This window comes from Neofelis nebulosa, chromosome 6 (genome assembly GCF_028018385.1).
Source record: "Neofelis nebulosa isolate mNeoNeb1 chromosome 6, mNeoNeb1.pri, whole genome shotgun sequence".
NCBI lineage: Eukaryota > Metazoa > Chordata > Mammalia > Carnivora > Felidae > Neofelis > Neofelis nebulosa.
This window is the reverse complement of record NC_080787.1, coordinates 40,625,231-40,640,598: the sequence shown is the minus strand read 5'-3', so window position 1 is coordinate 40,640,598 and position 15,368 is coordinate 40,625,231. Positions and strand designations below refer to the sequence as shown.

The following is a 15,368-nucleotide window of genomic DNA, read 5'->3' as shown; positions in this document are numbered from 1 at the left end:
CCCTATGTAAAAACTCATGTGGTGTGCAACTGGGGCCTGCTAACAACCATATGAGCAAGCTTAGAAGTGGACCCTCCAACTATTAGTCTCCACTTCCAGTGAGACCACATTCCCAGCTAATAGTTTGTCCACAACTTCATGAGACACCCTGAGGCAGAGACACTCAAACTATGCTATGCCTGGATTCTTGATTTATAGGAACTGTGTTTTATGCGAATCAGTTCTGGGGTAATTTGTGATGTGCAATGGATTAATTAGTTTAATTCACAAATGAGATTATACTCATGATAATGTCAAATATTTAAATGTAGTTTGGAATAATAAATAAGTTTATAATTCATGATAGATGTATAACAGGAAAATATATCTTTTATATAATTTTTCTGCAGTATACATTTCCCAATACACATATATTAAGTTATTTTAAAATGAGTTATTTTTAAAAGTACACTTTAAAAAGCATACTTACTAGGTCATAGTTATAGAGAGGTTGACACACTTTTTCTAAAGTGTACAAATATTTGACATTATCTTTTGATTCATTTGCTGTATCTGTTATTCTTGCATCCAAATCACGCCAATTCTAGGGGAAAAAATGTATAAGAATTCCATGAAACATCCAAATATATCACTGTACTTAATTTTAGTCAAGAAATTCAGGGGGCACCTGGGTGGCTCAGTCGGTTAAGCATCTGCCTGCAGCCCAGGTCATGATCTCACAGCTCATGAGTTTGAGCCCCACGTCAGGCTCTGTGCTGACAGCTCAGAGCCTGGAGCTGCTTCAGATTCTGTGTCTCCCTGTCTCTCTCTCTGCCCTTCCCCCGTTTGTGCACTGTCTCTCTCTCTCTCTTTCTCCCTCTCTCTCTCTCTCTCTCAAATATAAACATTAAAAAAATTAAAAAAAAAAAAGAAATTCAGGCTATTTTCCATAATCATACATATACTAAAGTAGCTGATACTGAAATGTGATTGATACATCTGTTTCTTATATTATTTAAGACAAAGTTATCATAAACACCTTAAATGATTTACTAAAACTAAAGACTCATTCTGTTTGTAATTAACATTTTGTCTGTAGGCTTAAGCTGGACTTGCTTCTATCTGGAGTGACTTTTCTAGGTTAGTTATTTATAACATTGCATTATTTTGGGTCTTTGAAAAAAGGATATATATCTAGATAGACAGATACAGATATAGATAAATATAGATAAAATTTTTTAAAGAAAGAATACAGAAAAATAAAAGGACCCAGAAAAAATCAAACCAAACCGTGGACTAGTGGACATGAGCTATCTAACAAGAGCACATTTTTGTTTTTGACTTTCTATGTAGTTCTTTACCTCAATGAGCCTCTATTGATTCACAATTTCAAAAGCAACTTAAAAATAAATAGCAATCATTCCATAGTAGTATTGTCAAAATTGATACACAAAATATTGAGAAATAAGTCTTCATTTCTATACTTCCTTTTCCTCTTTGGGAAATAATTGTGGAATATGAGAGAGCCTCACTCAACGTTTAAAACTCTCAACACATGGTTCCAGTATATGATGTGAAGAAGCAGTTCAAGAAGGGTAATTTTCTAGTTGGTTTTCTGAAGCATATCAAATTTTAAAATAAAAGGCCTTTTACCTTTAACAGTTTGGAGTGTGCAACATTAAGCACATTTATGACAGCCTTACAACTTGGTCCTTTAATCTGTTCAATGATATAATTGAATTTGGCTGATATGTGTTTCCAGTGTTCCAATTCAGTAAGTGGACCTGAGTCATCAGCTTCCTTTCTCATCTGCTCACTCTCAATAAGTACCTGCAATTAAAAAAAAAAAAAAAATTCACGGAATTTAAGAATGCTAGTTTCTTCTTTGGTAAAACCTCATTGTTTGTATCTTTTCAAAGGAAGCTAAAAATTTTTATAAATTTTAATTGAAGAATATTAAAAACTCTCAGCAAACTGGGACGCCTTGGTGGCTTAGTCAGTTAAGCATCTGACTTCTGCTCAGGTCATGATCTCATGGTTTGTGAGTTCGAGCCCTGTGTCAGTCTCTGTGCTGACAGTTCAGAGCCTGAAGCCTGATTCAGATTCTGTCTGCCCCTCCCCCATTTGTGCTCTGTCTCTCTCTGTCTCAAAAATAAACATTAAAAAAAAATTAAAAGAAAAACTCTTAGGAAACTAAGAACAAAAGGGAACTTCTTTAACATGATAAATAGTATCTACCAAAAATCTATAGCAAACCTCATATTTAATGATGAAATTTTAGAAAATATCACTTTAAAACCAAGGACAAGAAAAATTTGCCACTAACACCACCCACTACTATTCGACGTGGTAATAGAGGTCTCCAAACAAGAAAAGCAACCAAAAGGCATAAGAATTGGAAATTAAAAAAAAAAACAAAAACAATAATGGCAGTGTGCCTGGGTGGCTCAGCTGGTTCAGTGTCAGACTTGATTTCGGCTCAGGTTATGATCTCACGGTCATGAGATTGAACCCCACATCCGGCTCAGCACTAGGTGTGGAGCCTGCTTAAGATTCTCTCTCTCTCTCCTTCTGCCCTTCTTGTGTGCTCTCTCTCTCAAAAAAAATTGTCATAATCAAAGATGATATGTTTGGCTACATTTTTAAAATTCAAGAATATCTAAAGACAAACTTCTATAATAAGTAAAAGTGAACAATTCAGTAAGGTTACTGGATGTACACATAAATATTAATAGCATTTCTATACAAGCCATATAGCAATCTGAAAATGTAATTTCTAAAAGAAGATAGTATTTGCTGTAACAAACAACAATGATCAGATATCTAGAGATTAGCAAAAGATGTACAATATCTTTGTGGATAAAATTAGAAAACTTACTTTCAGCATACAAAAGAAGACCTAAATAAATGGAGAGAAATACCATGTTCATGGATGGAAATATTCAACCACATAAAGGTGACAATTTTCTCTAAATTAATGTATACATTTAATGAAAACCAATCAAAATATCAATAGAGTTTTTCAGAATACTTGAAAAGCTAGTCTTAAAATTAATTTGGAAGAATAATTAACCAGAAATAACCAATGCAATTTTGAAGAAAAATACATAAAGGGACTTGTCATGACAAATGTTGACTTAGTAAAAAACTACAGAAATGAAAGCAGTATTACATGAGTGTAAAACCCAAATAAGTAGACCAGTGGGATAGACAAAGGGATTTAGAAACTTTATATATTACAGAGTGATATTAAAAATTTGTCAGGCGGAAACAATGGGCTATTAAATAAACAGCTTATTTTGGGGACAATTGGCTAACTATATGGAAAAAGACAAAATTAGATTCCTACTCCACATACACAATTAATTCCAGATGGATTACAAATCTAAATATTAAAAACAAAATGGCAACACTTTTAAAGAAAACATAGGAGATGAGGGGAAAATGATGAAGTAAAGCATGGAACTAAATATCATAATTGTCAAGAAAATGGTTACCACTGGGGAAAGAAAAGGGAGTTAAAATTGGGAAGAGGGATGCATGGGGACTGTTAGGTGCTGGTAATGCTGCTTCTTAACTTGTGCAAAGGTTACATGAGTGTTCATTTTACAACAATTTGTTTCTTTTATGGTATTTATTTTTGTAGATTTCACTAATATTTAAGGTAAATAAATAACTCAGGAGAATATCTACATAATATTTAAGTAGAAAAGAGTTTCTTAAATAAAATACAAAAAGCACAATGTTCCTACCACTGGAGGTAGCTAAAATGAAGCTGGATTACAATTTGTAACTAATATGTTTACATTAAAATATAAAACTTTCACATGACTAAAGACACCATACCAAATGAACATGTAGGACACAATGGAGACCAACAAAGTTAACATATGGAAAATATTATTTAAACTCCAGCAACTTGGTAAGATATCATCAAGCAATCTGAAATAAAACTAGGTGAAGGATGTGAACAGGCAATTCAACAAAGAGAAAACTTAAATAGCCATTGAACACATTCAACCTCAATAGAAATCAGAGTAATACAAAATAAGGTATCATTCTACACCCAACATACTGACAAAGATTAAAAATCTAATGATCCAAGTGCAACAAAAGATTTGAAGAAATGGGAACTCTCATATGCTTCTATAAAAATGAAGTAAGTTAATATAACCACTCTTTGGAGGGCTATGTAATAGCCAATAAAAAAAGCCATATGCTATTGCTGTCAGCAATTCCACTGAGAAACTCTAGAACCTGTGCAAAGGAGATTTGAACAAAGGTATTAACTGAATTCTAAAAATTAACTGAATTTCTAAAAATAGAAACAACTGTCTTTCTGAGGGAATGGATGAACAAATCTCTCTACCTCCTTAAACAGAGGATACTAGACATGACTTAAATGTATCTTAATGTCTGAAAATGTATATAATAAACTGATAGGAACACCAGACAGTAGTTAAGTGAATAATTTAATTTATTTGTACCAACATAGATGAAAGAGAATGCTAAATGAGAAAAAACATAAACTGTGAAATGATATTATAAATACCAATTGTATAAAGACCTTAATCACAAATATATATTCTGTATTTATATATATACATAGTGTATACACATAATTTTAATATATATAATTTAAAGCTTATAAATATGAAAATGCAATAAAAGTGTAAAACTTTCAGGAGAATGAGAGACAAAAACATCAGGATAGTGGTAATATAGAGGGAAGGAAAGGGATGGGTTGGAGGCTTTCATGAAAATAAAACAAGATCTGAAGTAAATGTGGCAGAAAATAAAACAGATCTGAAGTAAAATGAGAATCTATCTATTTAATCTCAATGGTAGTTTCAGGGGTCTTTGTTATATTGTTTTCCGTACTTTTTATGTTTATAGCTTCACATAACTCAAATTGTGATGGAATTTTTAAGAATACAAAGGAAGTAAAATACATAGTTGATTTTTCAGACCCATGGAGGTTCTTTCTTCACTCCATGAAAGTTACTTGCTTTTAATTTTAACCATTCTGTATAGAACTCTTTCCTAATCCTATCACAAGCTTCCTCATCACCTTAAATAGAGGACACTAGACATAATTTAAATTTCTCTTAACTGGCTGAAGGTCTATCTAGTTCGAATCACAGAATTAAAGAACGAAAATTCTTGAAATTTAATTCCTGTTACAACATGTTTCGCAGATAGATACCAGCCTCAAATTGGGTACTTTCAGGATGCAGTACATTCTGTATTTGTGTGTGTGTGAAGAAGGGATTCTGTGAGAAAATTATCCTGATTTCAAGATTAAAAATCTCTCTCCTTGCAGCCACCACCTCGTCTTCTGCCATTTAGGGCCATACACTGCAAGTTTAATTTCACATGAAATCCCATCAAATATTTGAAGATATCATGACCTCCTAAACCCCCCTCCCACCCACTCCCAGGTCAAATATCTCCATGTACTTTCCTTGAATGACATTGTTCATATCCTTGGCCTATTTTTTTTCAATGTTGCCCATTTCTTAATGATGTAAAGAAGAGCTTTACATATTATGGATACTCTTTGTTACATATGCCGATTATATTTTCTCCAAGAAAGTTGTTTTTTAATTTTGCTCATGGTAATTTTTGACATATGGAAGTTAGTAAATTGTTTTTATGTAGTCAAATATGTCAGTTTTTTCTTTCATGGCTTCTGAGTTTTGTACCTTAAGAAGATATCAATAGAGCCCTATGTTGTGTTCTGATTCATTTATAGGTTTTGTTTTATTTTTCACATTACTTATTTAGGGTTGCTTTTGTTCACTCACAGTGTTTTTGAGATTCATCCAATTTGTCGTGTGTATCTGGTTTTTTTTTTTTCATTTTTAGCTTTCAAATTTATGTTTATAATTTATCTTGACTAATTTTTGTGTATGACAAGGTCAATGTTTATTTTAGATGTCATGGTTCAGATGTTTATTTTAGATTAAAGATCTCTCCCATTTCCTGCATTGATTCTACTTAATTGGAGCCATTTGCTGCAATTGCCCAATGTGATTTTCTTATTTCAACTTGTTAAACCTCCCTAAATCTCAGCTATTTTCTTTTGCTTCTTCATTTTCATGAAAGAAAATCTATATTGATTGATTACAATAATTGGGGGGATCTCCTCAGCCATTGTGTAGGACAGAGCCCGATTTCCACAATGGGTTACAGCTCCCCCTTCCTCCAGCGACATAGTAAGTGGGTACAGAAGTCCTGCGGTGCTCTATTATCCACTTCAATTTCCTAGTGACACCTGGAACAAATTCTGTGACCAGCACTCCAGGCCCTGGTGGAGTTTCCAAAGTCCTCCAATTTTTCCATTCCAACTGCACCTCCTTTCTTCTAACATAGTTCTAAGAGAGGTAAATTGAAAGTGCTTTTTTCTAGCTTTTACTCAAGATTTTTTTTTACCTTAGTCTTCACTTGACTGAACGTTTTCTTCTCTAGCTCCACTGACCTGTGCTCATGAACTAGAGATCCGTGAGTTGGCTCCTAGAGGCCTCTTTCAGTTTAGAGCAATTGCATAGTGCCTGATTTGGGGCAGTATGGGTAATGTAGGTTGGCACCTCTCAGAATGTTAACATATGTCCCGTTCTTATTGCTGCTTTCCCTACTGCCAGAGAGAATTTATTTGGCCAGAGAGTTGTGGTAGTGACATGAATGAGCCTAGTTTGAACATCTTTGTCAACATAGACAATTCCATTGATCAACCAAGAGGTATTTATTTAGTGTCTAGCACTGCGGCTATAGTTGCTTCATTGTATCCTCTTCTTTTCTCTTATGAAGAGTATAAACTATATATAAAGTATTGGAATGAACACTGGCTATTCCTGATTCCTCATTTTTTTCATTCTCAACCCATATGGTTATGGTTCCTCCTTAAGAGTGAGACATATTTAGGGGCACCTGGGTGGCGCAGTCGGTTAAGCGTCCGACTTCAGCCAGGTCACGATCTCGCGGTCCGTGGGTTCGAGCCCCACGTCAGGCTCTGGGCTGATGGCTCGGAGCCTGGAGCCTGCTTCCGATTCTGTGTCTCCCTCTCTCTCTGCCCCTCCCCCGTTCATGCTCTCTCTCTCTCTCTCTGTCCCACAAATAAATAAAAAACGTTGAAAAAAAAAATTAAAAAAAAAAAGAGTGAGACATATTTAAAATATTTAAAATATTTTTAGATATTTAAATATTTTTACAGTATTTAAAATATTTTTTAAAAATATCTAAAAATATTTAAAATGTTTAAAATTAAAATTGATTTTCAGTGGCCCCCAGAAAACAATGATTTTGCACTGAGGTCAAGAATAAGCTGAGTTTCATAACCAAATCTGCAAGATTCCTCTTCCCTTTACTTTCAGGGACACAATGCAATGGCTAGGACACAGCTGAGAGCTACAACTCATATCTGATGTAATACTTGAGTTAGCTCACCTGTTCGATCTGTTTGTACCATGTCATCAGCACATCCTCTAGCTGACGAACCATTTCTGAATTGCTGGCTGCAGCTGTCACTTCTTCAAAAGTATGCAGTTTGGAAAAATCGACATTGTCTACCTTCTTTAACTTAACTGTGCCCTCAATACTTACTCTAGCACCTAAAAAAGAAGAAATAATATTGAGAAGAGGTGTTTAATGTCAACGTGTGGTTCCAGCTATAATTACTCAAATGTTAGAGAAACATAAATACAAACTGATTGTTAGATTGTGACTTGGTTATTTGTTAATAATATGTATTTTAATAATATGAACTAATAAAGTTGTATTTTTTGAAAGAGCTAATAATATAGTAATATTTTTAAATATGGTGGAATTTTTCATTAATAACATAGGAATAGAATCTGCTTGCTACAATGGAAAAATTTTTTAAAATATATCCTACTCCTGCAAAGATCCCCGGAAATGAGAGGTTCTAACGATTTGATTTCTTACTTCTAGGTCTCATAATTATTTTGAGTAATACTTTCTTTTAAGATGGAATGGTTTTCCTCTAAAGCTTATCTTTAATAACAGATCTTACAGTTAATCTGCTCATTTTCAGTAATGTACTAAACGTTAAATTTTGTACTTACCATCTAAAAATGAAAGGTATCTGTTGATGGTTTCGGTGAAAATGTGTTTTTCAGATTCTCCTTGCTTGGACTGGTTTAGAGCACCCCAATTCTTTGTTGCAAGAATAGCTGGCACAAATATACTTGACAGCATATTGCTAATCCCAGGAAGGATTCCTGCTGATGCATCCAGTACAGTAAATAGCACTTCCTGAAAGGGTGGTGTTCAAATGTTATATGCTAATCCCATTAAAGAGCTGAAAATCATAACCTATTTTTCATTACATTAAGTGTAGTCAATACTTTCTATATATTAGGAAAACTTAGGCAGTCATGGAAATTAGAGTTCTAAAATCAACAAATTTATATTCTTCCCCCATTCTAACCATTCCCATGTGTGTTCATCAAGGCGACACTTTCCTCAGTGCTTTACTTTCAACATAGGTAAGGAGAGAACCTGGAGCCTATACAATGTGGAGGAAATGAAGCTGAGCCTTCTGCATAAAGTTCTTAGTGGAAAATTGCCCTGTCCCGGGAAATGAGACTAGAAAAACTCAATCAGAGTAAGGAAAGAGCAATGAAATTAGCCCTCTGCCCAGAATTTTAAGTGGAAAAACTGATCAGTCTCAAGAAATAAAATACACAGAAATCAGAAGTCTAGCATTTATGAGTGTGACATTTCAATTAATACAATTTAAGTGACATGGACATCCCAAGCCAAGAAATTAAGATAAAAAAACTTGCCAAAAGCCACTACATTTCTTTTTAACTGTGAGCGTATGGCAGTGAAGACTACAACAGCTACAAGTACAGTACGGTGCCACAGCCTTGATTCGTGCTAAGGAGTCACCAGTCCTTCCTACTACTGCTTCTGCACCATTAGTCAAATGCCAACACAGTAAAAAGGGCAAATGTCTTAGTATAATGATAAAAATACATTTTGACGTTGCACATTCCATGAAAGGGTTTAGGGAACCATTATGAGGACCACCGATATACCATATGCTCAACTGCGATTGGTTTTACACAGTTATAATGGTGTAAACAAATACTTATCTAAGCGAAATAGAATATAACTATGTTATAGTTATATAAGAACAAAGGGATGGAAAATGGCAGGAGGGGCATAGGATAAAAAAGAGCTAAATCTTCATCTTCCACAGAAAAAAGTCAATAAGTAATGTCTAATCTGGCAAAGGAACAATCAGAGCACACCATTTAGAGATATGGAGGCAAATGAAAGAATCTGTTGAGAGATTAATGGTTGCTCCTGGAGAGTGAGATAGACTTAAGTTTTCATAACAAGACTTACAGAATTTCTTCCTTTTTTAAAACTGCATACCGGGGTGCCTCAGTGGCTCAGTCAGTTAAGCATCAAACTCTTGATTTCAGCTCAGGTCATGATCTCACCACTTGTAAGACTGAGCCCCGCCTCTGGCTCTGCACTGGCTGCACCTTTTCTCTCTCTGTCCCTCCCCCCGCTGGTGTGCTTGCTCGTGCTCTCTCTCTCAAAATAAATAAACATGTTTTTCAAAATTGCATACAACTGTGAAAAACATAAAAACTCACTTATAAAAATGAATGACTTGTTACAAACAAGTTGAAGGGAGAATTACTGAAATGGAAGACACACTGGGGAAACACGTGCACATGGTTGGAGACATCATGGTGAAACTGTTTGAAAGACAAAGAACAAAATCAACTGAAAGAAAAGACAGATCACCTATGAAGCACATTTACAGAAGAGGCTTAATCAGCCACAAGAGATACCAGAAGACAATGCAGTATCTACAAGGAGTCACAGGGAAATGATTCCCAACCTAGACTTGAAAACCAAGCTAAACAACCTCTCTTAAAGCCATTTTTTGTCATAAACAGAAAAGGAGAAAAATTAGGGTGGATTTGTTACTTAGCAAGATAAGAATTTCCTAATATTATAATTTAGTCTCACAACAATCCTGCAAGGTGGGTATTACTGTTTCCAAGTTAATAATGTAAAAACCTAAGTCATAGAAAAGAAAAGCAACCTGTCAAGGAACACTCCACTGGTCAGTGGTGAGGGTAGGTGACAAATTTGGGTCTATCTGAATAAAATTGCTGTTTTTCCCATGTCATCAAGCTGCCTTCCCAGGACTAGATAAGCACTAGATAAGTCTTTCTAAACTATTAAATAGTTAAAATATTAAGTAAAGAGGAAATTAAAATAACTAATACTCAAAATTATGTGAACAACATTAAATTCTTTCCCAGTAAATGGAAGGATGGAAATTATTTGCACACCATCTAGAAGAAATGGAATTTTCATGAATTTTAAAAGCAGTGTCTAAAGGATAAATATCACTTCATTCTACTATAGTAATTTCTCAGTTATCCTGAATACATGAATACATTTTCTTGGAACTCAAATCAGTCCTATATACAGAAAGGAGAGAAAGTAAAGTAAAAGTGTAACTATGGTAATACATTCAATGTTTAACTACAGGCTGGTGATGTCAACACATGGTAGAATAAGATGTCCTTTGTTTCTGTCCCCTAACAAAAAACAATAATTTGGTTTTTATCAATGGACAAAAGTGGCTTTGTGGGAGCTCTGGGATCCAGCACCATGTCAAGGAACTCAGGAAGAGTCTCACCCACCATGCATCAGAGAACAGGCATCCAGACCTCAGTCTAGGTGTGAAACCTGCAGTGGACATGAACCAGCTCTAACCCCTCTCAGACACTGTCCTAGAACCCCATGGAGAGCACTATTAATCACCCATGGACACAAGAGCCTTTGTGGAAGTCCAGATTTCCAGAAGAGAAGTTCCTTCACACAGTTGAAGTAAAAAAATATGAGTTTGAGTGCACTGGATAAGGTAAGAGGAAAGACTTGACTTTATCCACATCACCCCTCCCCCAAGGCTGCACAGCGTATGACCAAGGGAGATCTTCTCAGCCTTTAATTTCTCCTGTAGGGGCAAATGAGAGCATGTAAATGAGCATTCAGCTTCCCCAGCTATGTAGGATGCTGCCAAAGAGGCTCATTTCTCTCCCACCCCATCCAGAGTACTAAATCATGAGCTGCATGGCTAGGGGACGGGGGGGGGGGGGGGGGCATAAACAAGCTGAGAGAGTGGCAGATAAGACTCTAGGAAGGCGCTAAAGGGAAGCAGATACTACTAACTCCACCACAGATTCCATCAAGGAGCCCACCACCGGAAGCCCAGCATGGCCACTGGAAACATCTGGCACATGGATTCCCCAACTGGCCCATGGGCGCCCCCAGCTCTCAGCATGCCTCAGCCACACAATGCCCCCTACCCTGTGGCTGGCTCCCCATGTATGCTCCTGATGGCAGCAGTGAGAGCATACTTTGGCAGATGGCTAGTGACTACATGAAGAAAGCCAGCCCAAATTTGTTGGCTAGGGGGGAGATCACAAACGAGCTTTAGCATCACCTTTGGGAAAACAAAAGGGAGGTTGTCAACTTGGTGCACTGCAGGATTGAGAGAAGGCATACAAGCTTAAGAATTCCTCCACAAAAGGGATAAAGAAGTGTAGAGCAGGTTTATCCACAGAAGATCTCTAAGAGGCGCAGAATCACCAACAGGGCTGAGGGAAAATATTTTTCTCCCAAAGATGGTAAAGACCAGGGGACATGACTACTACATCAAAGGCAAAGACAGCAATACAAAACTTTAAGGAATGTGATACCACCAAAGGATCACAATAATTTTCTAGCAACCAACCCCAAAGACATGGAAATTTGCAATTTACATGATAAAGAATTCAACAAAGCTGTTTTAAGAAAACTCAGTGAACTACAGGAAAACACAGAAAGATAATTCAATGAAATCATGAAAAAAATACATAAACAAAACGAGAGATTTAATAGAGACAGAAATCGTGAAAAAAGAACCAATCGGGGCGCCTGGGTGGCGCAGTTGGTTGAGTGTCCGACTTCGGCCAGGTCACGATCTCGCGGTCCGTGAGTTCGAGCCCCGCATCAGGCTCTGGGCTGATGGCTCGGAGCCTGGAGCCTGTTTCCGATTCTGTGTCTCCCTCTCTCTCTGCCCCTCCCCCGCTCATGCTCTGTCTCTCTCTGTCCCAAAAATAAATAAAAAACGTTGAAAAAAAAATTAAAAAAAAAAAAAAAAAAGAACCAATCAAAAATTTTGGAGCTGAGGAATACAAAGAAATGAAAAGTGCAACAGTGGTCATCAACAATAGAATGGATCAGGCAGAAGAAAGAATCTGTGAGATAAAAGACAGGAACTCTGAATTTATTCAGAGGATAACAAAGAAAAAAGAATGAAAAACATTAAACCTGTGTGATTTATGGAATATCATCAAAAGCACCAATCTGCAAATTATTGAAGTTTTAGGAAAAGAAGAGAGGGAGAAGGGGAAAGAAAGCTTATTTAAAGAAACAGTGATTGAGGGGCGCCTGGGTGGCGCAGTCGGTTAAGCGTCCGACTTCAGCCAGGTCACGATCTCGCGGTCCGTGAGTTCGAGCCCCGCGTCAGGCTCTGGGCTGATGGCTCGGAGCCTGGAGCCTGTTTCCGATTCTGTGTCTCCCTCTCTCTCTGCCCCTGCCCCGTTCATGCTTTGTCTCTCTCTGTCCCAAAAATAAAATAAAAAACGTTGAAAAAAAAAAAATTAAAAAAAAAAAAAAAAAAAAAAAAAAAGAAACAGTGATTGAGAAAAGCCCAGATCTGGGGAGAGATTTGGATATCCAAGTTCATGAAGCTCATGGGTCACCAAACAAAACCAACTTAATGAGATCCTTTTCAAGACACATTATAATAAAACTGCCAAAACTCAAAGACAAAGAGAAAATCTTAAAAGTAGTAAGAGAAAAAAAGCTTGTAACTTAGAAGGGAACGCTCCAAGGTTGCCAAAACAGATTTCTTAGCCAAACCCTGACAAGCCAGGAATGTGTGGAACCATATATTCAAAGTGCTGAAAGAAAAAAAATGCCAACCAAGAATACTCTATCTGGCAAAATTACCCTTCAGCAATGAAGGAGAGAGAAAGATTTTTTTAGACAAACAAAAGCTGAAGTAATTCATCACCATGAGATCCACCTTACAAGAAATGCTGAAAGGAGTTCTTTAAGCTGAAATGAAAGGACACTAATTATTGACATGAACACATATGAAAACATACAATACCCTAAAAAAGGTAAGTATATAGTCAAATTCAGAATACTCTAACACTGTAAATATGAGTGGTGTTGACCATGTAGCTCTAGTATAAAAGTTAAAGAATGAGTGTAATAAAAATAACTATAGCTACAAAGCTTGTTAATGAATATACAGAATAAAAAGAGATACATTGTGACATCAAAACATAAAAGGGAGGAGTAAGAGGATAGAGTTTTTGCATACAATTATTATCAGCATAAAATAAAGTGTTATAGCTATAATGTCTTATGTAAGCCTCATGGTAACAGCAAAGCAAAAATCTAGGGTAGATTCACAAAAGATTAAAAAGGAAGGGAACAGAGCGTACCACATGGAAAAACACCAATTTACAAAGGTAAGTAGAAACAGAGGGAAAAAGAAAAAAAAATGGAAGTATGAAACAACAAAAAGCAATCAATATATAGCATTAGTAACCGTTTACATATCAATAATTATTCTAACTGTAAATGGATTGAATTCACCAATCAAAAAACACAGAGTGGCTGCATGGATACAAAAACAAAACAGCTATATGCCGCCTAAAACAGACTGACTCCAGCTTTAAGGACAAACAGAGGCACAAAGTGAAAAGAGAAAATAAATATGCCATGCAAATGGAAACGAAAAGAAAGCAGAAGTAGCTATACTTATATCAGACAAAATAGATTTTAAGCCAAAACAATAACAGTAGACAAAAAAGGTTATTATACAATGATACACAGGTCACTTTATCAAAAAGATAAAGCAGTCATAAATATATATGCACCCAACAACAGAGCACCTAAATACATTAACCAAATGCTAACAGATCTGAAGGGAGAAACACACAACACAATAACAGTAGAGGACTTTTAATACCCTACTTTCAACAGTGGTTAGTTCATCCAGACAGAAAAGAAACAAGGAAATATTTTACTTGAACTGTAGTTTACACCAAATGGACCTAATAGACATATACAGAATATTCCACCCAATAGCAGAAGAATATATTCTTCTCAAATGCATGTGGAACATTTCCAGGAGAGATCCCATGGTAGGCCACAAAACAGCAAATTTAAGATGACTGAAATCATACCAAGTGTTTCTTTTTCCAGTCACTATTTTATGAAGCTAGAAATCAATAACAAAAGAAAGAAAAACTAGAAATTTCACAAATACGTGAGAATTAACACACTTCACACAATCAGTGGGTTGTGTTTCTTTAGAAGAAATCTAAAGGGAAATTAAAAATTATCTTGAAACAAATGAAAATGGAAACATAACATACCAAAACCTATTGGGTTTGGGATGCAGCAAAAGCAGTTCTAAGAGGGAAGTTTAAGCAATAAATGCCTACATTATAAAAGGAAGATATTAAACAACCTAACCTTACAATCAAGGAACTAGAAAGAGAAGAACAAACTAAGCCCAATGTTGGCAGAAGAAAGGAAATAACAAAGAAAAGAGCAGAAATAAATGAAATAGAGATCAGAAAAACAATAGCAATGATCAACAAAACTAAAAGCTGTTTTGTGAAAAGATAACCAAAACTGTTAGGAAGAGTAAGAAAAAAAAGAGAAGACTCAAATAAATAAAATCAGAAATAATAAAGGAGACATTAGGACCACAGAAACACAAAGGACCATAAGAAACAAATATGGAGATGCCTGGTTAGCTCAGTCTGTAAAGCATGCAACTCTTGACCTCAGGGTCATGAGTTCAAGCTCCACATTGGGCATAGAGATTACTTAATTTAAAAAAGAAAGAAAGAAAACAAAGAAACAACTATAGACAACTATATTCACACTAATTGGACAACCTAGAAGAAATGGATTAACTCTTGGAAACATACCATCAACAAAGACTGAATCATGAAGAAACAGAAAATCTGAACAGACCAATAACAAGCAGAGATTGAACCTGCAATCAAAAACCTCCCAACAAAGAAAAATCCAGTACCAGATGGTTTCACTGGTAAATTCTACCAAACACTTAAAGAAGAATGAATGCCAATCCTCCTAAAATTCTTTCATAAAATTGAAGAGGGAACACTCTAAACTCATTTTACAAGGCAAGAATCATCCTGATACCAAAGCCAGATAAGCACACTAAGAAAATTACCAATATCCCACTTACCAAAAGAACAATATCCCTAAAAAAGAGATGCAAAATTTTCAAC

General features: G+C 35.7%; 1 protein-coding gene across 3 annotated transcripts in view; it reads right to left on the bottom strand.

Annotated features, from left to right (window-relative positions):
* DNAH8 (dynein axonemal heavy chain 8) overlaps positions 1-15,368 on the bottom strand; it is a 335,701-nt gene that overhangs the window by 293,557 nt on the left and 26,776 nt on the right. For all 3 annotated transcript variants that reach the window (XM_058733804.1, XM_058733802.1, XM_058733803.1), the window contains exons 7-10: positions 8,064-8,253; positions 7,426-7,589; positions 1,633-1,809; positions 470-583 (exon numbers count right to left, since the gene is read on the bottom strand). In XM_058733804.1, coding sequence (XP_058589787.1) covers positions 470-583; positions 1,633-1,809; positions 7,426-7,589; positions 8,064-8,253 — 645 coding nt within the window. The remainder of the gene's footprint in view (positions 1-469; positions 584-1,632; positions 1,810-7,425; positions 7,590-8,063; positions 8,254-15,368) is intronic.